Raw genomic sequence first — 23,959 nt, 5'->3', positions numbered from 1 at the left:
AAAGCAACCCATAAATATTTGTTGTAGCATATTTGCAGCATCCTACAAATACAAATAGTAAATATTTGTCGCATCCTAGGAAAAGATGCTGTCAGATGCCCCACCTTCTTGCCTGTGTGATACAGATTTATGGACTGGAGTATATTTCATCATTGATGTTATCAAATGGCTGACCCACCTGCGAAGAGAAAGAGACAGACTGAGATTTCCCTAGGGATTTAGACTATGAGAACGCTGAAAATAAATATCTTCTCTTTTAAGGCACTTTGCTTCCCACCACTCCAAACTGTTGCTTCATTCCCCAAATCATCATGTTTTGGAATTTACAGTACCACCACTTTCTCAAAGATTTGCCAGCACAAACTGCTGATAATGCACACTTGCTAGATTTCCTCAGGCCTTTTGCAAACCTTGACTGGAACTGCCCAGAAGGACACTCACTTCACAGCCCTCCACAAGAGATTGCATTTGGTCTTCAGGGAAGTCAGGCAACATTTGCTGAGGATTGCAACACTATCTCACAATCTGTGTGGGAAGCATCTGATACCATTGGCTAGGAGTTTCTATACTTGTAGATTATACAGGTCAGCTTATCTGGTTACTCACAAGCTCAGGTCAGCCAACGTCTCTGCTGCGAAGATGAAGGGCTTGTACTTCTTGTGTGTGAGTTGGAAGACACTGAAAAAATAAAATAAAGGGATGGGTATTTCCCATGATTCTCTGCTGCTATGAATCACAACCATATCTAAACACAAATCTGCATGGCCACAGTTGTGCGCCAAGGCTGGGAAAAGACTAAATTTTGTTTTTGTGTTTTGAATGGATTACACATTTCATACTGTTTCTCCAGATCAAAGATAAAGTCATAAACACACTTCATAAGCAATATCAAACAGAATGCATTAGTCCAACCACAGGAAAATAAAATAAAGTTCAGCTAATAGCTCATGGGGGGGGGTGGGAGTCTGGAAAGTCAATAAAGAGGTAGGTTATCCCTTCAGGAAGAAGATTCCATAATTTTGTAGCCAGGCCTGAATATGCAGAGCTCCTAGCCATTATCATCCCATCACATAAGTTCTGTTTGAATTGTTAACTGATTTTAATGGTTTTGCTTTTAACTGTAAACCGCCCTAAGCCATTTTGGAAGGGTGGTATACAAATCGAATGAGTAAATGATACATAAATAAATAAGCAAGCTGCTGCAGGAAATGTACAGGCAATAATACTGGTCAGCTAGGCTAAACCTCCATTCACAAGTGGGGCTCCTATTAGAGAGGCAGGAGTTCTCAAACTTGGGTCCCCAAGTTGGGACTACAACTCCCATAATCCCTTGCCATAAGGGCCATGGGACAACAATGGCCACAAAGGCCTAGTCCAACAATGCCTAGTGACTCACATTTGAGAACCCCTGTCTCAAGGTACTCAGGGAATGCACAGGTTGCTAATTCTGCTTCAGTCACGTGGAAAAGGCAGAGAAATTCAAAAAACAAATACAGAGAGGGGGACAGGTTTCAGTTTCTGCTGCAGGAACCTTTCTTCCCCGATCGACCTTAGCCACCCTGAAATAATCTTGCCCATCACTTGCAGTACCCAGCTGGCTTTGTAAAAGGCCTAGGACATTACTATAGGACCATACTGTAGCTTGGCCGATCCAGAGGACTGTATTCCCTCTCTCCTTGATGGACTCCATGCATTTATTTCTCCTGGAAGAGTCCATGGAAAGCTTCAACTGTTATGTTGCTGTTTCAACCATTGGTGGCACTGTGTTGGGAGTTTGACTATGGAGCTCTTTCTCACGATCAGTGAGCAAAGCTCTGGGGGGTGTCTGCGGAGAAAGCGGGTTACCTTCCACGGAGACAATCTCCATGCCTCACCTGGGCTGGCAGATCGCCCACCCAGATGACCGGCGGCTCGCCTGGCAGCTCCAGGGGTCGAGGTACTGGGACACACCGCCATGTGTTGCCCCGTGCCCTGGAGCTCCAATAATGCACCACGCAAGTGCATGGTGCATTACTGGAAACCGCCCCCCCACCTCCGCCGAGTGTGCTAGTCACGGCTGCAAGCAGCCACAGCTGACCCATGATCCAAAAAAATGAAGTTAAGGGAGTGCCCACTCCCTTGACCTCATTTTAGAGGGAAGCGGCTTTAGTGGGTTTGTTGCTGTGTAGTTGCTGGGATCGGGCCTAATCCCGGCAGTTCACACAAGCGTTCAAAACCTGGCTGGGCTCCCTTAGCCTGGCTCTGCACATTATTATTTATTATTTATACGATTTCTATACCGCGCTTCCAAAAATGGCTCAGGGCGGTTTACACAGAGAAATAGAAAAATGTGATAAATAAATAATAAATAAGTGATGGATCTCTGTCCCCAAAGAGCTCACAATCTACAAAAGAACATAGGAAGCTGCCATATAATGAGTCAGACCCTTGGTCCATCTAGCTCAGTATTGTCTACACAGACTGGCAGCGGCTTCTCCAAGGTTGCAGGCAGGAATCTCTCTCAGCCCTATCTTAGAGATGCTGCCAGGGAAGGAACTTGGAGCCTAGATGCTCTTCCCAGAGCGGCTCCATCATCCCCTAAGGGGACTATCTTACAGTCCCGTTTATATGCAACCAGGGCAGACCCTGCTTAGCGAAGCGGACAAGTCATGCTTGCTACCACAAGACCAGCTCTCCTCTCCTAACACAAGATAGACACCAGCAACAGTCACATGTGTGTGTGAATAGCCTCAATGAGTGCCGCCAGACTCTTCCTCATGTGACAGTTGATGTAATAGCATCCATCTTGTGGCCCAACATCTTTCCTTAATTACCTGACAGAGAGGTTGAGCCCTCCCTCCCCACTCCTCTGACAAAGCTTCAACTCCTTACAGCGGCCCACCAAGCTCACAGATATACTCACTATTTCTTTTTCGGTTCCTTTGTGCTTTCCAGTCTGTAGGCCGACACATTGATCAGGCCCACAGCCTTCTCATCCTGCAGGGGAACAAATAGAGATTAAAGAGGAGAAGCATGCCACACTCTGAAGAGCTCACCTTCACTGCTACTTGTACAGAAAAACCCTGGAATATTGCTCCAGTCTCTGCAGCCAAGAGCAGAACACAGGAATAAATTTTAGGAATCATCATATGCTCATATTAACTTGTCCTTAGACAAAATATAGAAGCTAGCTAGCTAGCACAAACGGAGGGAAATTATGCTGAAAACATCTCTTGGAAGGAAAGAAGGGAAAGGGAGGGGATCATGGCTGTGCTCACGGGGGCCCACTAATCAGGCTTTTCCGCTATGAAGGACATTATGACTAGACCCACTGCTCGTGACCTGAAATGTACAATAAGATGGAAGCCAGTGGTGCAGGGAAGCTGCCGCCAGCCCGAATTCAGCATGCCACTTGTGACCTCTAGCCACGCCCCCTGCACCTGACATCAAAGGGGGCATGGCCATGTACGCAAACAGGGCCGCACACCCCATTTGCAAGTAAACTTTGGTCAGCGTTGCACTCGCAGTGTGGCCAGGAGTGCTTTTCCCTGCCTAGAAAGGCAGAGAGATGCGTTCCCGGCCAGGCTGGGAACCCAGCACTGGCTGAAGCTTCTCAAAAATGGAGCTGTGTGTCCCCTGGGGCGTGGCGGCCTGGGTTCTTTGAACACCCCCCCATGCACAATGGTGGCTACACTCCTGATGGGAGCTACACAAAGCAAGCTGGTTTGGAGAAAGCAAGGCCATAGATATAGGGGCAGTGGTGTAGCCACCATTGAAATGCGTCTTTAGAGACTTTAAAAAAAGATGTCAGAGATAGGGAGGCTCTTATTTCACTAGGGAGCGCATTCCAAAGCCTCGGGGCAGCAACGGAGAAGGCCCGTCCCTGAGTAGCCACCAGACGAGCCGGTGGCAAATGCAGACGGACCTCTCCTGATGATCTCAATGGGAGTTTTGTTGGACTCTTTAAAGGCTCTACCAGCACATGGGGTATATCTTCCCCCCAGCCTAGCAAGTAGTTAACACTACAGTTCAATCCAATATCTGAGATAGTCATAACTCTCTGGTTAAGCCTTAACCACTTGGTCTTCAGCAACCAGGCCACACTTACACTGGGATTGCTGTACCAATAGAGGGCTTGGCCCTTCAGCACGAACCAGAACCGTTTCCACTTCTGGGCCATGAAGCCCACATGCTCTTTCTTCTTCAAGAGCCAGCCATCGCAGTCCACCTGCCCCAGCTCCTGACAGGAGATGCGTCGTCGGCTTAGCCTAGTAGTCATTCCTTGTCATAAGGAAAAACAAGAACAAATTGTTCTAATAAGAACTAATCTGCCTACTTTTCCTTTCACTACAACTGGACTAAATTTAATCCAGATTGGTTAGAGAGTTCACATGTCTGCCTCACATGTTCATGGTCTGCCATCTTGAATCGGGGTGGATGACATCATCAGAAACTGCACCATTGAGGTGTCCCTGTGTGTAACTCACTACAACTGTACCAAATGTGGTTCAGATTAGTTAGAACGGTCTACAAGTTAGCCCACTTGCACCTCAAATGTTTATGCATCTGCCATCTTGAACTGGGTCGGATGACATCATTAGAAACTACACCATTGAGGTGTCCCTACAACTGTACCCTATTTGCTCCATTTTTGTACTGTGAAGTTGATGGGGTGGGGGAAGCATACACACACACACACACACACACACACACACACGTTGGGTGATATCATAAGCCTACTGGAAAGTGAGCTTGAAAACTATTGCAGAGGAAGGACATGCATGCTAGTTTTGTGAAAATGCAAGCTCAAAAAGGTAGGGCGGGAAAGTGAATGTGTACTAGTCGTGGTCTAGGTAGAGACGGCACAGCCAACTGACATAATTTACTCAGCATTTTCTGTAGGGTGAAGGAAAAGCATGTCCTGCACCATCTGACCTAGCTCGTAGCGAGTACACGGTCACTTTGCCATCCTCCTACCTTGATTTTTGCCAACACATGAGGGTCTGGGAGGATCCTGGCTGGACACTCCCTCCCACCCAGCTTTTGGTCGTGAGATCAGGCTTACCGATTTCTGATCCCAAAAGGTGTGCACACACCAGGGGTGGTCCAAGACAATTTGCTGTCCCCGCCACCTGCAGGTGGGGTACTCCGCATTCTCAAGCCAGGCTGCCAAGGCAGGGGAACATGGGCCCACTCTGACTACGCCATCAAGCCAGGGAAAAGTGACCCTAGCTCATGTCAAGCAGGGGTGGGGGCGGGGAGTAGTGAACCGGTGTCTGAGAAGTACCATCTCAATTTGCAGGTAGCAACTTGCATCAATGCTCCTCCACTGAAAACCCAAACCCACCTCTGTATAGAAAACCAGCATGTTGGAGTGAGGCTAGACTAGAATCCTACTCCCCAATAGCTAGGGGTTTTTCTTTTACATGAAGAGCATTTCATTGAATAGAAAAGTCCAGCTGGCCCAGCCGATTATGCCTGAAATGGTACAATTCAGACACAAATTGACCACGTAAATCGGTCTGCGAAAACGGAGGTCTCTATTTTTTCCTAAATTCAGGCTTAACATTTTAAAGTAAAGAGGCAGTATGTGTTTTAGGATATAGCAACAGACACAACAAGGACAATAACCAAGCGGGAGCATAACTACCTCTTAAGCGTCTCGTGTTCAGGAGCTGAGCGGCACCCTCCCCTTTTTTGAAGCACCAAATTTTTGAGGGTTTCCCCCCACCCCAGCTCTACCAGTGCCGCTGCCCGCCTGCTCATTTGCTGCCTGCCAGCCAGCCTGCCACATGCTGGCATCTGCTGCCTGCTTTGCCCCTCTACTGGCTGGCCAATGTGATATTGTGACAAGATGGGGGGTTGTTTTGTTTTAGAATTACAGTTAGAAAATACCTGTATTTATTTTTGAGGTAAGGTATACAGTTATACTGGGCGGTTTTGTAATGCATGTAACAAAGGCAGCAAAAGCACTGTGGTGATTGGACAGTGGGGATTCCATATGCAGATTGGTAGAAGGAGTCTGCATCAGTTAAGGTCAGTTAGAATGCAACTGTACAGGATGGAGGGTGTGCTTTATGTAGCTCTGTGTAAAAGGAGAGGATTGTTATTTTTACAGTCAACCCTCGCCAACCACGAGCATTCCGTTCCGGCAAAACCCCGCGGCTGGCGAATTCACGGTCGGTGAGCCATTGAAATGAATGGGAAGCAGGGGGCTAGGGGAACAGAGATCACGAAAAGACAAAGTCAGCAAAAATCCCCCCCCCCACCACCACCCTCTTAATATTGCTAAGAGTCACCCAGAGAAATGAGCAGATTGAACCTCTGGAAATTTTTGGAACCCCCAGAATCACTCAAAGGCAGTCTAAATCATGAGGAGTGGGCAAGGATTAGCAAGGGGAATGAGCGGATTGAACCTCTGAACTCCCCCAAATCGCTACCCCAATCACTATTTATTTCTTTTTTATTTATTGTTAAATCTATATACCACCTTTCATTAAAACAACCATGGATACTCGGGTTGCACAATTTCCCACAGTTGGTAAGACTGCAGTTGGTGAGGGATGACTGTATTTCAAACAAGAATAAATCCTTGGTTGTTTATCCTGAGGGGCAACCTTTACTGACAATATCCACGTGAAGATGGAAGGATTTCTGTGCCAAGGTAACATAGCTCCTCTGAGATGTTGAGGGCAGAACAAGTGGTGGTAGAGGGCTGATATTCTAGCCACAAAGCAGCTGGTGGCTTGGCAGAGGCAGCCAATGGTGGGACCTCAACAGACCGCATCCATCGAACACAGCTGTTCATTACCCCCACCCCGCAACTAAGGCTTCACACCCACCCACTTGCCTGACGAAGAATGAGTGGGTGCCACTCACCTTTTTGCTTCCGTCGAAATTCAACACTGTCCTAAGAGAATTATTGACAAAGAAAGACACCATGTTAGATAGCTACTGACTATGTAAACAAGTCTTAAATCATTTTAAAACATCACTACCTGTGAAATAGTCTAATATTCCAGAGAGAATCAATCCATGGAGAATTTGGAAAGTGCAGCTCTCTCTATACTCCAAGTCCTCAGTGCTGCATTTTTAAAGCATATTTGAAAATGAGGACTAGAAGCTTGCTTTTTTGTTTTTGAGAAGGAAGCTGTCATACACATTCTACACCAGATGCTGCGGAACACAGAACGTGAGAAATCATGGTGTACAAAGCCATGGATTAGTTTGATCCAAACTGCTGCAGCCCTATTAACATCAAGATGGCCTCAGCATAGTGAAATGTAGAACACAAAAGTACATTTTCAAGTAGAAACAAAGCACAGGAAACCCAGAGAGGAGGAACCATGCTGGCAGAGGATGACATTTAACAGACTTGCACTTTTTATAACAAGGGTCATAAATACGAATATGACAAATATTTGTATATTGCTTTTCAACAAAAGCTTCCCAAAGTGGTTAATACAAAAGTAAATAAAAGTAAATAAAAGTAAATAAAAGTAAATAAAAGTAAATAAAAGTAAATAAAAGTAAATAAAGTGGCTGAAATAGTGCCCTGTCCCCAAAAGGCTCACAATATGAAAAAGAAACATAAGACACACACCAGCAACAGCCACTGGAGGGATGCTGTGTTGGGGACGGATAGGGCCAGTTGCTCTCTCCCTGCACAAGACCACCACCACTATAGAGGTGCCTCTTTGTTCAGCAGGGGATACGTTAAGCAATAAGACAGAAAAGTACTCCCTCCAGCATTAAACAGGAGGCTCATTTACACCATGAGCAATAGTTCAGGAGTTGTGTGTGCTCCTGTTTTCTGACTGTGTACTAGTTATAAAAAAAAACAAACCACCACCAAGGTCGGAGGGTGCAAGCAGTGATTGTCTGTGAGGCTCCTGCTGGGTGGGTGGGGGCGGCTTTTCCTCTGACCTCATTCACAGCTGGCTACAGCCGCTGGACAGGACGGAGCCCCTTCTACCCAGAGAGAGCCTCACAGACAATCACCTCCCTGCCTCCTCTATGTATACAATCTTTTTTTACTAGCACCCGATCAGAAAACGGGAGCATGCACAGCTCCCAAACTTGGGTAGGGCTATTTCTCTGGCTGAGCAAGCACGAGGGTTTCAGATCGCAAGGAGAGGCTAGCCTGTATTTGACTGGGGCTGAGGTGGAAAGAGAGGAGAATGTAGATTGCAATGCCGTGCGATGCCATCAGATCAGGAATGGTCTCGCGCAGTATTCAGCCTGGCGTCTGGAAGAATGTGCCTGAAAAGTAGCTCTCTCACCTCTTTGGAAGGGTCTGAAGAACCCTGACTCCGGCATCCTCTGACAAATCCACCATCAGGGCTTGCAGAACTCTGCAACCCAAGTTCCAGGGGGCCGGGCGGGGCAGGGGTGGCAGCGTTTGGGGATTCGTGGCCCATCGTGTGTGCCCCGAAGTCCTGGCCTTCCAACGCTGAGGAAAATCAGGCAAAAAACAAGACACAAAATAAATCCATAAATCAGATGGCCGGGGGGGGGGGGGGCAGGGGAGAAATGTGTGCCACTAGCAGGATGCCCCATTCTATGCCAATGTGGGGTATGGAAACATTCGCGGCAAGGCGTAGATTTCAGGACGTGATGTGGTCACAGCTAGCTGGCCGGCTGGCCTGTGAGACTCTGCAGTCACCAGCCTCCAGCCCAGGCAGCCACCTCTGCCCTTCTCTGCTCTCCTCCCCCTGGTGCCCCCGCTTAGCCCACCCCACCCCACGAGCACACAACCGCTACTGCTGCACTCCCTTCCGCTTCCTCCCACTCCCACTGTACTCAGAAGAGAGCAGGGACCCTAGCTCAGTGGGAGAGCATCCGCTTTCCATGCAGGAGGTCCCAGGTTCACTCCCCAGTTCTGAGCCAGACTGGCCAATGGTCCGACTTGGCGTGGGGCAGATTCCGATGTTCCGAAGGGAGTGTGGGCGACGCTCTTGGCCTCGCCCTCCTCCCCTCCTTTTTAAAAAAGCAGGAGGAAGAGGATGACATCCAGCCGTGGATGCTGGCATGCCCTCAGATAAAAGAGGAGGGAGGTAGAGGTGTAGGGAGACCCCCAGCAGCCCGAGAACAAAGTTCTTTTGGGGGCTCCCCGCGTGCCCCAGCGCCAAAGCCACGCCCCAGTGCTGAAGCCATGCCCCCTATTTTCCAGCCCCGCTGCCGTGCTTCCCCTTTTATTGCCTGTGGTGGGGTGGGGGCGGGCTTCTCCCTGGCCGGTGCACCGGCTTCTCCCTGGCCAGCACGCTGGCTTTTCTCACACCAGCTCACAGACCTCCCCATTGAGCAGGGAGAGCGTTGCGTGTTGTGACGTCACGGCATGCGACGCTCTCCCTACTCAATGGGGAGGACCGCGTGCAGGTGCGAGAGATACTGGCATGCCAGCCGGGGTGGGGGGAAAGCCGGCGTGCCAGCCAGGAAGGCGGGAGAAGCCCGCCTGTCACCCCCATCGCCATTGGTAAATGGGAAATGGCAGTGGGAGGCGGCATAAGGGTGCACGGGGGCGGGCAGTGGGGCCCTTGAGGGCCCCTTTACCCTCGGGGCCCAGGGACATTTGCACCGCATCCAATGGACGCTATGCCCATGCTCAGTGAGCAAAGAGGCACCTTTTTAAAAGGTGCCACGCCAATGGTGAAAGGCCAACAAGCGGCCAAACTACGGCATAAGGGAGGCTGGTGGGGAGAGAGGGAACCTCCGCAGACCCCACCACCACCTTGAACTCCCCAGAAGGGGGTAAGTGTCATTTTAAAATAATTTAATTTTTTTTTAAGCGAACCTCCAGGGGGTCCGGTCCGGTTCGACCCCGAACAGTTGAACCGAAGCAGTTTGACATCAAACACGTTCAACGTCAAACCTGTTCGCATATCCCTAGTGCCAAACAGGATTCCGCAGAAAGCCACCATAAGGTCAACAGCTGTGAGCAGAATCCAACATGCTGCGACAACATGCAGTTATCCATCAAAACGACAACTTCCAAGCCTTTACCTGCACCAGGGAGTTCCTCTACAAAATCACAGGTGTTGCCAGCCGGATGCCTCAGCTCAGGTCCTTCTGGCTCCTCTTCATCGGCAGGGAGATGCCACGCAGACTCCTCAGTCCCTTCAAACCCAGTCATGCTGCAGAGGAAGCAGAAGAAACCCCACAGCCTCAGACTTGCTCTCTCTCACGGCAGCTGTCTGCTGTTTAACAGAAGTCCACACACTCCAGAGGTTAGATCCAGCAGCACAATACACATAAAGGGGGCTTTGTACCAAATGCTAGTTAAGGTCACGCAGATGTCACACAGGAAACCTGCAGATAGGATCTTTCACCCCTTTTTTTACAGTGCTCCTAGTAGCCTTGAGTGGATGGGATGAACATTCAGATTGGGATCAGTGGCATTGGGGGGAAAGGGGTTAACTCAGAGGTGCATAGCTTCAGCCCTCCAGCTGTTGTTGGACTACAACTCCCATCATCCCCTGCCGTAATGGCCCATAGGGATGATGAGAGGTGTAGTCCAACATCTGGAGGGCAGAAGTTGTACAACCTGGATTAGCCATTAATTGCACCACTTCAGTACATACAATACCTGCATGTTTTGCCCTATGGGGTAAATATCAGCTTTTGTGGGGGGGGAGTGCGAGAGAGAATTCTAAATCAGGCACTGTGGAGGGTTCAATCCCCTTCCTAACACTCTCATCTCCAATGTGCAATCAACATTTTAAAAGGGGTGTGGACATCCTACTCATGGATCACATCTAGTTTGGGCCTCTGACAGCAACACACACTAGGTCCCAGAAAGTTTCAGGGCTGGCTGTTCCTGCTGCCACACCCTGAGTGACACTGGATTCCCATCCCCCAAATACACCCAGAACTATCCCCAGCTATTAGATCACAATAATCGTTTCATAAGAACCCACACACAACTTCTTCCAAGCTCCAGCAAAACAGGAGAAGGAAATGTTGCTCAGGCAAGAGCCTGGCCAAAGGAAGGTGAGAGGCCATGGACGGATTTTCCCCAAAGATACTTAATCTGCTCAGTGAACCAGAGAGTATCTCTTTCTGGGCAAGTTCCAACATAACCTTCTGCATTTTTCTTTCCACTGAGAGTCTGAGTAGAGCGTGACATCATCAGCCTCTGTATGCATTCCTATTTTGTTACAGCAACTAATTCAAGTGACTATGTTGCTCCGTCCCCATATTCAATGTCTAGTTGTGGTGCAACTCTGGATGTGAAAGGACAGGACCCCCATGATGCCACTTAGTGACTAAGGTCCACACTTTGGGGTCAGTGACAGAGCATCTGCTTTGTATGCTGAAGGTCCCAAGTTCAATCCCTGCCATCTCCAGGTAGGGCTGGGAAAGACCCCTGGAGAGCCACCAATTAGACAATACTGAGCTGGATGGTCCAATGGTCTGATTCAATACTAGGCTATGTGCTTATTTAGAGAGTGGGATGAACCGCTACTGGTCCCCCGATGGGAACATTACAGGTTGTGTACTCCAACAGAGCCAGTTCACCACTTTCAGGGAGAGGGAACATAGGAAGCTGCCATATGTTGAGTCAGACCATTGGTCCATCTAGCTCAGTATTGTCTACACAGACTGACAGTAGCTTCTCCAAGGTTGCAGGCAGGAATCTCTCAGCCTTATCTTGGAGATGCCAGGGAGGGAACTTGGAACCAAGATGCTCTTCCCAGAGTGGCTCCATCCCCTAAGGAGAATATCTTACAGTGCTCACATGTAGCCTCCCATTCAAATGCAACCAGGGGGGACCCTGCTTAGCTAAGGGGACAAGTCATGCTTGCTACCACAAGACCAGCTCTCCAGCCTTTTCCAACAGCATTTGAGCCTTGTTCAGACACAGTGCTATACTTATTCACACACAATGCATTCAGATGTCTGTATGCTTGTACATTTTTTTTGTGAATAACTGTATCCCGGGGCATCCGCAGGACTTTTCCCAGGAGTCGGGAAGACTGCAATTTTATACCCACTTACCCCATTGAATAAACCCCATTGAATTCAAAGAGATTGGCTCAATTTCGGGGGGGGGATTGCCCCCTCTTGCCTCCACCAGACACCCATGTATACCCATGTTAAAAGTGACCTTGGGTACAGTTTCCTCAAATGCAGGATACAGACAGAAAGTAAACTGTGGTACTTGAATTCAACATAATGTGTCAATATCTGTACCTGCGTACGGATCTGTACCATCATATGAGTGTTGAACACAAGGTGTGAATGTGTCTTTGGTTGCACACTATTCTGCTAACACAGGGATACAGAAAACTGCAGTGTCTGCACACATCCTATAGTAACAAGCCATGAACTCATGGAGTTTATATGCACTTGGAGATCAGTGAAAACACAAGACCGACTGCCTTTTTCAGTGCAAGGAGTGAGAAGACCTAAACAACTCTTTCAGCACTCCAAGCACTGCAGTTGTCCTGAATTCAAGGGGCAAAGGGGCTAAACATAGCTAGGAAGCGATTGGGCATCACTAGGTTTGCACACTCTCTGTGCCACAGATAATCTTTTTTAGCCAAGACACTTCCAGACAAAGTGTATTCAGTACAACTGCATTGGAGTGCAAGAGAGGAGAAAAATCTGAAAATCCTAGGCCTCCCAGGCAGGCCCACAACATAAAACAGGGAGCGGGAGAGGGAAGTGTGGTGGTTCACAAACAACATGTCAACACATACTAGCGGATGTTTGGCCGATTAAGCACACTCTCTTGCCTTGTCAATTTTACACTAGTTGACCATGGGGACTCTAGTGGAAAAATGAAGTAGACCATGCAAGCTTCTTTGCATCTGGCACAGGGCTGCTCAACTTTGGCTCTCCTGCAGATGCTGGCCTACAACTCCCACAATCCCTGGCTATTGGCCACTGTGGCTGGGCATTATGGGAGCTGTAGTTCAAACACAACTGGAGGGCTAAAGTTGAGCAGCCCCGCTTTAGCTTCTACAAAAGATCAATTGGATGTGCACACAAATTCGTGCACTAAAATATTTTGCAGTTTGGAGGAAGACTCTTGCATGGCATGATGGTGAAACCTTCTCTCTTCCCCAACAGGGCATGTCCCACCCAAATCAACCCCAGCAATGGAACAAGACCTCAGGGTGCCTAGTGTGAAGTTTTACACTAGGTCAACTAGTGTAAAATTGACAAGGCAAGAGAGTGTGCTTAATCAGCAGAACATCTAAGGTGTACCACATTGGTTGTAAGCAGAAGTGCTGAGTGCCTATTCAGAACCAGGCAAGACATCGTTGTCTTGTTGGCTCAGCCCAAGATTCAGGAAGCCTAGACATGCTTGCAAGAATCTCCGCAGCAATCCGTATGCACTAGATGGTCTACTGGAGAGTGGCCAATGGTCCACTGGAGACCCACAATCTCTCTCCTCCCCTTCCTAATACAGAATATGTGTCAGAATTGTTCCAGTCAATTCATCACTAAAAAACTATTTGTATGTGCTGACGTGTTCTTTGTGAACCACCACACTTCCCTCCCCCGCTCCATGTTTTATGTTGTGGGCCTTCCTGAGAGGCCTAAGATTTTCAGATTTTTCTCCTCTCTTGCACTCCAGTGCACTCCAAGGTTCCCCCCCACCCCCCGCCGACTACCACCTCCTCACCCACTGCCCTCATCCTAGTCTTGGTGTTTCTTGCCACCACCATCCGATTAGGCATTTATGGAAAGGAGAAAGGGGGAAGGAGTAGAAGAGGAAGTATGGAGAGGAGAGTTGTGAAGAGATGGCTCTAGTGCAGGGGTGAGTGGCACCATTGCACGAGGAGGTTCAAAGAACCCGGGCTGCCACGCCCCAGGGGCCGCACCTGGCGCCCCACCATGCCCCCTGCATCAGACGTCAGACACAGGAGGCATGGCCCCATTAGCAAATGGGGCCATGCACCCCGTTTGGAAGTAAAATTCAGCCAGCGCCACGTTTGCAGTGTGGCCGAGATGGCCTCTCCCTGTTTGTGAAGGAAGTTAGAGATGTTCTCGGGCAGGCTGTGAGCCCAGCGCTGGCTGAAACTTCTCAAAAATGGAGCCGCGTGGCTCTTTGCTAAGGAGTCCATGCCCCCTGCATGTGACATCAGACGCAGGGGTGTGTGGAGGTGGGGGCCGCCAGCAGCAGGCTGGACAGGGGACACCGGCATCCTCCCTACACCACTGAGAGCATCTCTTCCTCTTCCTTTCCCCAACCCCCGGCCTTTTCATAGCCAGCAACAACTCAGGAGGAAGAGGAAAACTTGCAATGGTTCTTTGCTGAGAGGTAGCCCAGCTCTGCTTGGCAAAGAACTGCTCCAGTGGTGGCAGCAGCAAAGAGAGGAGGACATGCCTCCACCCTGATAATCTGCCACCTGAAGCAGTGCCCTGTTGGACCTCATTGAAGGGCCAGCCCTGAAACAACTCCTGCACCTCACCCTGCCAGGGATAAGTTGTGGCTATTTCACTGACCCCAAACCATTCCCCAAACCTGCCATGCCGAGGGTGGGAATGGAAAAATCCTCCACAGCATAGGCAGCTAGACAGCTGCCAGCTGCCAGGAGGCCGAAAACACAAATGCCCAAACAGATGCTGGATTCCCAACCTGAAAGACAGGGAAGCAGAACTCGTCGGGGACTCATCATCATTCCTTGAGTGCAGAGATTCAGCAGCATCCAAGGAACAGTCTGGATCCTATGAAGCAAACAGACAAAAAGGAGTGTCCGCTACGCCACAGATAAGTAGCAATGCATCACTGTGGCATGATTATTGAGATCACACTTTCAGCCATCTGTTGAATCAGAAATGAAACCCTAGGAGAGTCCCAAAATCCCCGACACAGGAGAAGGGTGTGGCAGAACAAGATTAGTCATAATTACAGACCCGGAGATTTGGGAGCAGTGAGGAGTGCTGACTGCTATTCTTCCCATCTCCTACACTGCCTAAAAACCTCATTCTCCCGAATGGTAGGATTACCCCTAGAAATCAAAGACAAAGCTCACACTCTAATGTAAGCTAATGGGGGGGGGGGGCGCGGGGAACCAGGAAAGAGAAGGGCAGTGCAAATAGCTTGTGCCCAGCATGGGTTATGAGGGAAGCAGGTTCAAAATGCAGTTCCCCCCCTTCAAAGTTCACAAGAGTCCACACTTTTCCTGCCCACTACACCTGTACATTTTAGAGAAGAAAATTTGCTGTGGAAAACAAGCTTGTGCTCTTTATAACCAACATCAAAATTTCCCATGAAGCATTTTGGTATAGGGGACAGAGTGTCAGACATGGACTAGGGAAACACAAGTCCAACCAAAATGTTCAATAGGATACCTTGATCACATGACTTCAGCCCAACCCACCTTACAGGGTTGTTGTGAGGACAAAATGGGATAAACCCATGTATGCTATTTCAAGTTCCTTAAATGAAGGACAAATGGGATATAATATAATAGAGCCAGCGTGGTGTAGTAGTTAGAGTGCTGGACTAGGATGGGGGAGACCCGAGTTCAAATCCCCATTCAGCCATGATACTTGCTGGGTGACTCTGGGCCAGTCACTTCTCGCTCAGCCTAACCTACTTCACAGGGTTGTTGTGAGGAGAAACCTAAGTATGTAGTACACTGCTCTGGGCTCCTTGGAGGAAAGAGCAGGATATAAATGTAATAATAATAATAATAATAATAAAATTTTAACTGTAGTCGAGAAGAAAGAAAAACAAGTTAAAATAATCGACATAGCAATACCAGGGGACAGCAGAATAGAAGAAAAAGAAATAGAAAAAAATCACAAAATACAAAGATCTACAAACTGAAATTGAAAGGCTGTGGCAGGAAAAGACCAAATAAAATAAAAAAATAATCCCAGTGGTAATTGGCACTCTAGGTGCAATTCCAAAACAACTTGAAGAGCACCTCAACACCATAGGGGCCACAGAAATCACCATCAGCCAATTACTAAAAGCCACTTTACTGGGAACAGCCTATATTTTGCGACGATATCTATAATAACCAACAGTATTGATGATAAAATTCAGCCATCCCAGGTCCTTGGGAAAGACTCCATGTCTGGATAAAACAAGCCAGTCAATAACACCTGTCTGACTGTGTAAACAAGAAATAATAATAATAAAATAAGATAAGACAGGGTTCCCTACCTATGGCACTCCAGATGTTGCTGAACTACAACTCCCATCATTCCCAGCTACAATTTATTGTGGCTTGGGATTATGGGAGTTGTAGTTCAGCAACATCTGGAGTGCCACAGGTTGGGAACCCCTGTGATAACTATAACTACTACACTGCTTTTCAACAAAAGCTCTCAAAGCAGTCTATATGAAAATAAATAAGATAGTTAACAACAGATAAGACATGCAAGCTCTAAGAGTTCAGCAAGAAAGGCATCTGCTTCCTTTGAGATTTTAAAAAAAGAGTAAAAATGGACCAATTTGTCTTAGGCTGATCTATATTAGAAGTGAAAGGCATCGTTTGATTGCAAGTGTGTGCCTAATGATAGCTAATAGAACCTCCATGTTCAGAGGCATTATGCCTCTGGATACTAGTTACTGGAGGGGCAAACAGCAGGAGGGGCCTGTTATCTTCCTGCATGCTTGTGGACTTCCTTGAAACATCTGGATGGATACTGAACAGGATGGACCTTCAGTCTGACCCAGTAACATTCTTTTTCTTTCTTTCAGTTCATAGGAAAACAGCTGGAATCTAGCCAATCAGCTACTCAATAGAAATCTAGCCAATCAGTAAAAGTCTGCATACGGATGAAGATTCATATGTGCACTAAATATCCAGGGAGCAAGGACCCAAGGGGGCATTTTTAGTCCCAGATACTCACCCTGGAAGTTCCCTTCTCCAGGAAACTTAAAAACAGAGACTCAGCCCTTAAACAACCGTTTCACCAAGAAAAGCTTGCATGCTGTATAAGACTAATTTTTATTTTTTATTTTTTTTAATTGTTAAATTTATATACCGCCTTTCATTAAAACAATCCCAAGGCGGTTTACAGCAAAATTTAAAAACAAGATTAATTAACCCAATACATCCATAACTTGCTATTATAAAAATAATTAATTCTAGGGAAGGGCAATGAGCAAAATGTAGTGCATTGAGACCCTTTTTATGGGAAGGTCTGCTCCCTACTGCATTTCGGCAACTTAACCTGTCCACTTACTTTCAGTCCCACATTTGCCTTGACAGACAGGCAGATCGTATCGTTCTTAAGATACTCAATTCTACAGCCAGTACCAGATTTTGCACGAAAAACCCATCTAATCCAGTATCCTGTTTTCTACAACGAGCAACCAGATGCTTCCAGGAAGAATCCTACAAGCAGAACAAAAGAAAATTCTCCCCCATTGACTGTCCCCCACAACTTGCATTTGAGCTACCTTGTCATCTAATTCCTTTGGTCATCACAGCATCTTTGAGCCGTGAATTCCACAAATGATGCACTATGTCAAGAGATACTCTCTTGTCTGTTCTGAGTTTACTGCAGGTCAATTTCACCAAGTGATCCCAATTATTTTTTATTCCCTCTCCCATTAGATTAGTTCTCTCGATCCATTTTCTCCATGCCATGCATGGTTTTATAAGCCTCAGTTGTGTCCTCCTTGGTCTTTTCCTAATCTAAAAGGCCCTTGTATGCACAGAACTGCCAGCCACAAATCCCTTCTCAAAGCCCAAACTTCTTCCCAGTAACAGAATGAGATCTGCCCTTTACTTCCGTCTTCGAGACCTTTCAAAGGTAAACCTCTGGTGCTCAGTGAGAGTACCTGCAAGCAAAAGGCCCAAGGTTCTAGTCCCTGGCATCTAAAGATAAAAAGATCTCAGACAGAGTTGGGAAAGACAAGACTTCTGTCCGAGGCTTTGGACAGCCACAGTGGACCACACTGAGCTAGAAGAACCAGTGGCCTGGGTTGGCATAAGGCAGCTTCGGATGTTCCAAATTCTGGAGCACTCTAGGCTTTGCTTACCTGTTGCTGAGGAGATCCGGGGGAACTGGGCGACCCTGAAAAACTGAATGGGATTTTCTTCAGCACCAAAATCACCCGACTTGGCGTCTCAAGAAGCTTCTTCACCAGATTCATCCGAGTCCAGCCTATCTGCATGGTTGGAGGGGGGAAAGAAGCACAGTGGCGATTGTGACATTTGGTACAGGTTAGGTTTTAGTCCTGGTTTGCTGTGTCAAAAGGTAGCTGCTGCAGAACTGCAGACAGGATGGGCTTTTGGAGGGAATGAGGGTTGGAGTAGGTCTCAGTGGTAGAACATCTGCTTAGGGTGGTGTTTTTGGTTAATCTGTTTCTTGATGCAGCCCAGCTTTTGAATGGTGCGTTAGTTACTTTTATTCCAGTCCTGAAGCAGAGGCGGGGCTAACAAGCCAGCAGCAAGAACACAGAAAAAGTAGTCTGCACTGGCCTCTCTGTACATAATATCTATTATGTAGAGCCAGCGTGGCGTAATGGCTAGAGTGCTGGACTAGGACCGGGGAGACCTGAGTTCAAATCCCCATTCAGACATGACACTTGCTGGGTGACTCTGGGCCAGTCACTTCTCTCTCAGCCTAACCAACTTCACAGGGTTGTTGTGAGGAGAAACCTAGGTATGTAGTACACCACTCGGGGCTCCTTGGAGGAAGAGCGGGAAATAATATTTCAGTAAACTATTATTAACATTCCTGATTCTACTCCACTGCCTTGTCCTTGCATACCACAACTCTTTCCTCTGGATTCTATACTTAGCATGCAGAAGATCCCAGGTTCAATGCACAGCTGAGGAAAATTCTTGTCTGAAACCCTGGAACAGAGCTGTAGTGACCATTGAGCAAGGGGTAGAGGGGACATTCCACAACCAGGGTGCCACAACAGAGAAGGTCCCAGGGGCGGAGCCACCATTGTGCAAATGGGTTCAAAGAACCTGGGCCGCCAATGGAAAGGGCCGCTGAAGCCCACAGGGGGACGTGGCTCGGGCTCTAGAAGAGCCCCAGGCAAACTCCCCCACCCCGCCCAGGCTACGGAGAGCCCCGAATGAGCCCTGTTATTTTAGGCAGTGCTTGCTGCCTGAAAAGGACAGGAAAGCACTCACTTGGGGCTCTCCATAGTCCGGGCATGGGTGGGGGGGGGAGTTCTCCTGGGGCTCAGCCCATGCGCATGAGGTCACACGCACAGAATGTCATTAGGAGGGGCTGCTGGGCGGGGCCAGACTCAGGCCGCCGTTTGGCTGGCTCCACACCTGGAAGGCCCTATCCCGGTTCACCAGTGTTCCCTTCAACAGGGATTCCAGATGTTGTTGATTATGTGGCAGGAGGAACCACAGGTTTGTTCAAAGGAATCTGAGAAGTGGCTAGACTAGAGTGTCCGAACAATGCTGTTATGGAACTGGTTATCTTTATATTTTAAGTCTTTAGAGTTTTATAAATATTCCCTTCCCCTTAAAGCCAAATGCACTAGATAACATATACGCCTGCCCCCACCATACCTTTGTAGATTTCCCCACTCATTTACTTGTAAGGCGGAATCTTCACCAGATTCCCACTTGACAAGTATCAATCAATCATCTTTATTATGGTCAAAGACCAGCACAGGATATAAAACAGATACAATAAAATAAAAGATCATGTGGCTATTACATTCGAACTAGCTGACTCTGGGCCAGTCACTTCACTCTCAGCCTAACCTACTTCACAGGGTTGTTGTGAAAGAGAAACACAAGTACTACATACTTGTGTTTCTCTTTCACAACAACCCTGTGAAGTAGGTTAGGCTGAGAGCGAAGTGACTGGCCCAGAGTCACCCAGCTGGTTTTATGGCTGAATGGGGATTTGAACTCGGGTCTCCCTGGTCCTAGTCCAGCACTCTAACCACTACATCATGCTGGCTCCATGCTAACCACTACCACTAACCACTAGCACTAACCATGCTAACCACTACACCATGCTAATGGACCAGACAGGCCAGTCAGTTTGACTGAACTGGTTTGGCAGCACGCAGTTCGGTTCAGATTCGAACCGAACCGCAAGTTCTGGTTTGTGCACACCCCTAGTACTGGCTAGATGAACCTGGAATCCGATTCTGCATGTAAGGCAATGCCTTCTTTTCAGTATATTTCACTCTATAACAATTTGTCCTCGAACATTCCAGAGGAAAGTTATCTGTATTGGCCTTGCCTATGAAGTTACTCCAAACAAACAACAATCCTATATGTAGGACTCAGTTGAGTTAGCATGGTATAGTCTAGTCGTTATAATCCATGAGCTAGGCCCTCAAATTTTGGCTATCAGTACCATTTCAGGGGATGAATGCTCATGGCTCAGGATGGTTTATACAGAGAAACAACAAACGAATAAGATGGAACCCTGTCCCCAAAGGGCTCAAAATCTAAAAAGATGATAGCATTGTTTCACTACAGCTTCTGTGTGTTCTCTTTATGCCTACCCCCAAAAGGTTAGGGTACAAATGGCAGGCATTTTTGTACAGGAGGGAAGGTTAGGATCACAACGAACAAACTGTTGTAGTTGCTCCATGGAACAATCTTTGGAGGACATTCCTGCCCATTTCCATTCCTCCGACACGGATAAAACTTTACAGTAGTTTTTGTGTGTTTAAAAGCTTCTAAAACACCACAGCAGATTTGGCCGTTGTAGAACCAATGGCCAGGACAAGAAAAGCATAACAGACTGAAAGCAGAGCTATGACCACTTTTCCATCTCTAGGGTTGCAGACTTTGTCAAAAGCCACAAGGAGCATTCATCCCCCCTCCCCACCTCCAGATAGTACTAACCACTCCAGCTGGTTCATGTAAAAATGGCAGTGTTAGACTAGGACCAGGGGAAACAGGCTTCAGATATACACTCGGCCACCTTTCCTCGATGGACCTTCACTAGAGGTCACTCTCTCACAACCTAGCCAACCTCACAGGGTCGGGGGGGGGGAATTGGCCACCACCCTCAGATTAGAAGCCAGAGGGCGCGGGGAAAAGGTCAAGCAGGCTTTGGATGCTGTTGAGAACAGGAGTACAGGGGTCAAAAGTCCTTGGAAGCTGCACCCTCCACAACAGTTGTGAAGAATGTGGACTTTGCCCATGCTCAGAGGCATGCTGTTACGACTTGACATTTTCAGATGCTAAGCCACTAGTTTCTGGAGTTCAGACCAGGTTCAAAAACTAACCCAAACAAGAGTTGGAGAGAAGAGGGATGTCATTATGCCAAACCATGTTCCAATATTCAGATCGATAAACACACAAAAGCAAATTCCTTCCTACGCCTATCACATCCAGGACGTGCCACAACAGAGGGAGAATGCCCATTCTGCTCGTCACACCGGGGAAAAGTGACTGGTGTTTTAAATTGTGTTTGCCGGTTTCTCCAGCAAACAAGGAAAGCCTACCCTACCATGCTGCATGCAGGAGAGAAATGGAATTTTAAGAGCCGTCTCATGCAAGGGAGAACAAGCAGCTCTTGCGCAAGGAAGCTCGGCAGTTTCAACAGAGCAGAGGCCCCGAGTTTGGCTGGGGTGGACTCTCCGCTACATAATCCACCATAGCCAAGAAGCAAACAAGAGACCCGGGCTTACCACCACCTGGTTGTTCACTTGCACGATCTCATCTCCAGGCAGGACCCTGTCGCGGTGCTCCACTGGGGACTGAAGAGAAAAAAACAGGTCAATATTAGGGTCAGGATTGCCCTGCTTAGGAGGGAGGAGGCGGCAACGTGGGAAATCTGCCTCCCCGTGAGCAGAATCTGAGTAAGAAGATTTCTGGACAGTGAAAGTCAAGATGGGGCGGGGGGGGGGTTGCCGCAGAGGGGATTAAGCATTAACTTCAGGCTCTGACCTTTCGTGCAATTCTTGGTGAATAAAGGATGCAAAGGAATGAAGGAACCGGCTGTGCTGAGGGGCTGAAAAAATCCTGCCCGAGCTTAGCATGACGCAGAGTCTCTCTGGGGGTGGCAGAGGGGGAGGAAAGGAAAAACCAGGTGGTCGCACTCTGCCTGGTCTAGTCTGAAGAAGAAAGAGGAGATCCCTGTCCTTAGCTGAGTTGCCGTGCTCCCCTCACAGAGTCATTTCAGAGACCTTAAGTCACGGAGTGGGATATTTTAGGGCGCCTGCTAATGTCACCTTCCTGGCCACGGGAAAGAGCCATAGCCAGAAATAACCTCCTGCTTCAGCACACACCCGTTCTTGACTCACCTCTGGGGCCGTTCCTGATATGAAATGGAGACAGGAGGGAGAGGATTTTATTTCAATGCCCTGAAGAGAAGCAGTTTAGGAGATATTGTAATCAAAACAAAAATGATGTTCTAAAGTCCACTGGCTCCTAACAACAGGATCAGTGCCAATGCTTTGGAACTCCCAATTCCACAATAGGCATAAATTGAGATACTAACCCTATTCACACATTATGTTCAACACTTGAACAATTTGTGTACAGTGTACACAGGTACAGATCTGTACGTACATATAGTTATTCTCATGTTATTTTGAATAGAGTTAAACCAGCAAACTTCCTATCTGTATCCTGCATTTTAGGGGGCCTGTACCCAGGTTCACCTTTGAAATGAATGCAGGTACAGTCATTCACACAAACACATGAACCTTTGTACAGACAACTAAATGCAGGCACAATATAATGTGTGAACAGGGTTATTATGCATATACAGAGACCCTCCAAGTTACAAATTTCTGACTTACAAACATCTATCCATACAAAACTCCTTAACATAATATATTAAGGAAGTTCCCGATTTACAAATGCCAACCTGCACATACAAACAAGTCGTTGCCCTTGGGAACGATACGCATTCCAAGTTATGAACAGCTGACTTACAAACTTTTGGAAGACTTCCTATATTTGTTTAGTCTGTGTTTTAACTTTGTTTGAGAACAAACATACAACCCTGGGAATGTATCATTTATTCCTCTTCCTAGCCCGAGTTCTTTTCCCCTGCTGTTAAAATTTCATTTGTAAGCTCCTTGGGGCAGAGTTCTGTTCTTTTTACTTGCATTACACACCATATATATGTGTACAACACTTGGATGGTGCAAGATAAATAAGAGCCCTTTTCTTTGCCAGGAAGTTTTTCACATGGGGCTTTTCAAGCCCTTTCACTCTCATCTCCTGCAGAATGGAAGGTGTGTGTTCACATAGGAAACATAGGAAACTGCCATATACTGAGTCAGACCCTTGGTCTATCTAGCTCAGTATTGTCTTCACAGACTGGCAGTGGCTTCTCTAAGGTTGCAGGCAGGAATGCAGGAATCTCTCTCAGCCCTATCTTGGAGAAGCCAGGGAGGGAACTTGGAACCTTCTGCTCTTCCCAGAGCGGCTTCATCCCCTGAGGGGAATATCTTGCAGTGCTCACACATCAAGTATTCCGTTCATATGCAACCAGGGCAGACCCTGCTTAGCTATGGGGACAAGTCATGCTTGCTACCACAAGACCAGCTCTCCTCTCCATAGTAAACTCTCAGTAAACTTGCTGTGTGTAAAAGTCCCAGGAGTGGGAGAACAGGAAGTGTTACTCTGGAATATGCTGAATAGCTAAGGCTTGGATCAGCATTTAGAGCCCCAACCTTCTGCTAGAGAGCTTTGCATCCAGCTATTTCTCCACTATGGCCGTATGACCTTGCAAAGAGAGACCGACTCACCAAACTGTCTTCGGGGCCCGCTGGCAAAAGCTCCACTGTCTCCAAGACAGCCGTTTGATTCAGGAGGTCGGATGGACTGTAGTTCAAGATGTGCTCACAGATCCCCGAGATGTGTTTGCCCTGCAGGGCACAGAGAGGAAAAGCTTATTCTTGAAATAAGCCAAATGGAAATAACCCTCCCATGCGCTGTGAATTTGGTTCGTATTGGACTGTAAACGCAAATGTTAGAGGGACATTCACACGCAGAGATGGTGATCTCACAGGCTTTCTTCAAAGTTAGCCTACTTCGGAAACTAGGCTAACCATTTCTACATCTTCATGTGTTGAGAGATAGAAAGAAAGGGACCCGCCAGA

The 23,959-nt window shown here is 47.6% G+C and overlaps 1 protein-coding gene across 3 annotated transcripts in view; it reads right to left on the bottom strand.

Moving 5' to 3' along the window:
• The window catches only part of CNKSR1 (connector enhancer of kinase suppressor of Ras 1), a 39,391-nt gene that overhangs the window by 5,450 nt on the left and 9,982 nt on the right, over positions 1–23,959 (bottom strand). For 2 of the 3 annotated variants that reach the window (XM_053268761.1, XM_053268759.1), the window contains exons 6-17: positions 23,606–23,725; positions 22,148–22,207; positions 21,533–21,601; positions 17,939–18,067; positions 14,570–14,658; positions 9,982–10,112; positions 8,262–8,431; positions 6,859–6,889; positions 4,088–4,260; positions 2,903–2,976; positions 607–678; positions 105–178 (exon numbers count right to left, since the gene is read on the bottom strand). In XM_053268761.1, coding sequence (XP_053124736.1) covers positions 105–178; positions 607–678; positions 2,903–2,976; positions 4,088–4,260; positions 6,859–6,889; positions 8,262–8,431; positions 9,982–10,112; positions 14,570–14,658; positions 17,939–18,067; positions 21,533–21,601; positions 22,148–22,207; positions 23,606–23,725 — 1,192 coding nt within the window. The remainder of the gene's footprint in view (positions 1–104; positions 179–606; positions 679–2,902; positions 2,977–4,087; positions 4,261–6,858; positions 6,890–8,261; positions 8,432–9,981; positions 10,113–14,569; positions 14,659–17,938; positions 18,068–21,532; positions 21,602–22,147; positions 22,208–23,605; positions 23,726–23,959) is intronic. The other variant, XM_053268760.1, reaches the window with a different exon arrangement.

The sequence above is a fragment of the Hemicordylus capensis genome, chromosome 7, assembly GCF_027244095.1.
Source record: "Hemicordylus capensis ecotype Gifberg chromosome 7, rHemCap1.1.pri, whole genome shotgun sequence".
Taxonomy (NCBI): domain Eukaryota; kingdom Metazoa; phylum Chordata; class Lepidosauria; order Squamata; family Cordylidae; genus Hemicordylus; species Hemicordylus capensis.
Note: the sequence above shows the minus strand (reverse complement) of the source record. Positions and strands in the feature narration are given on the sequence as shown.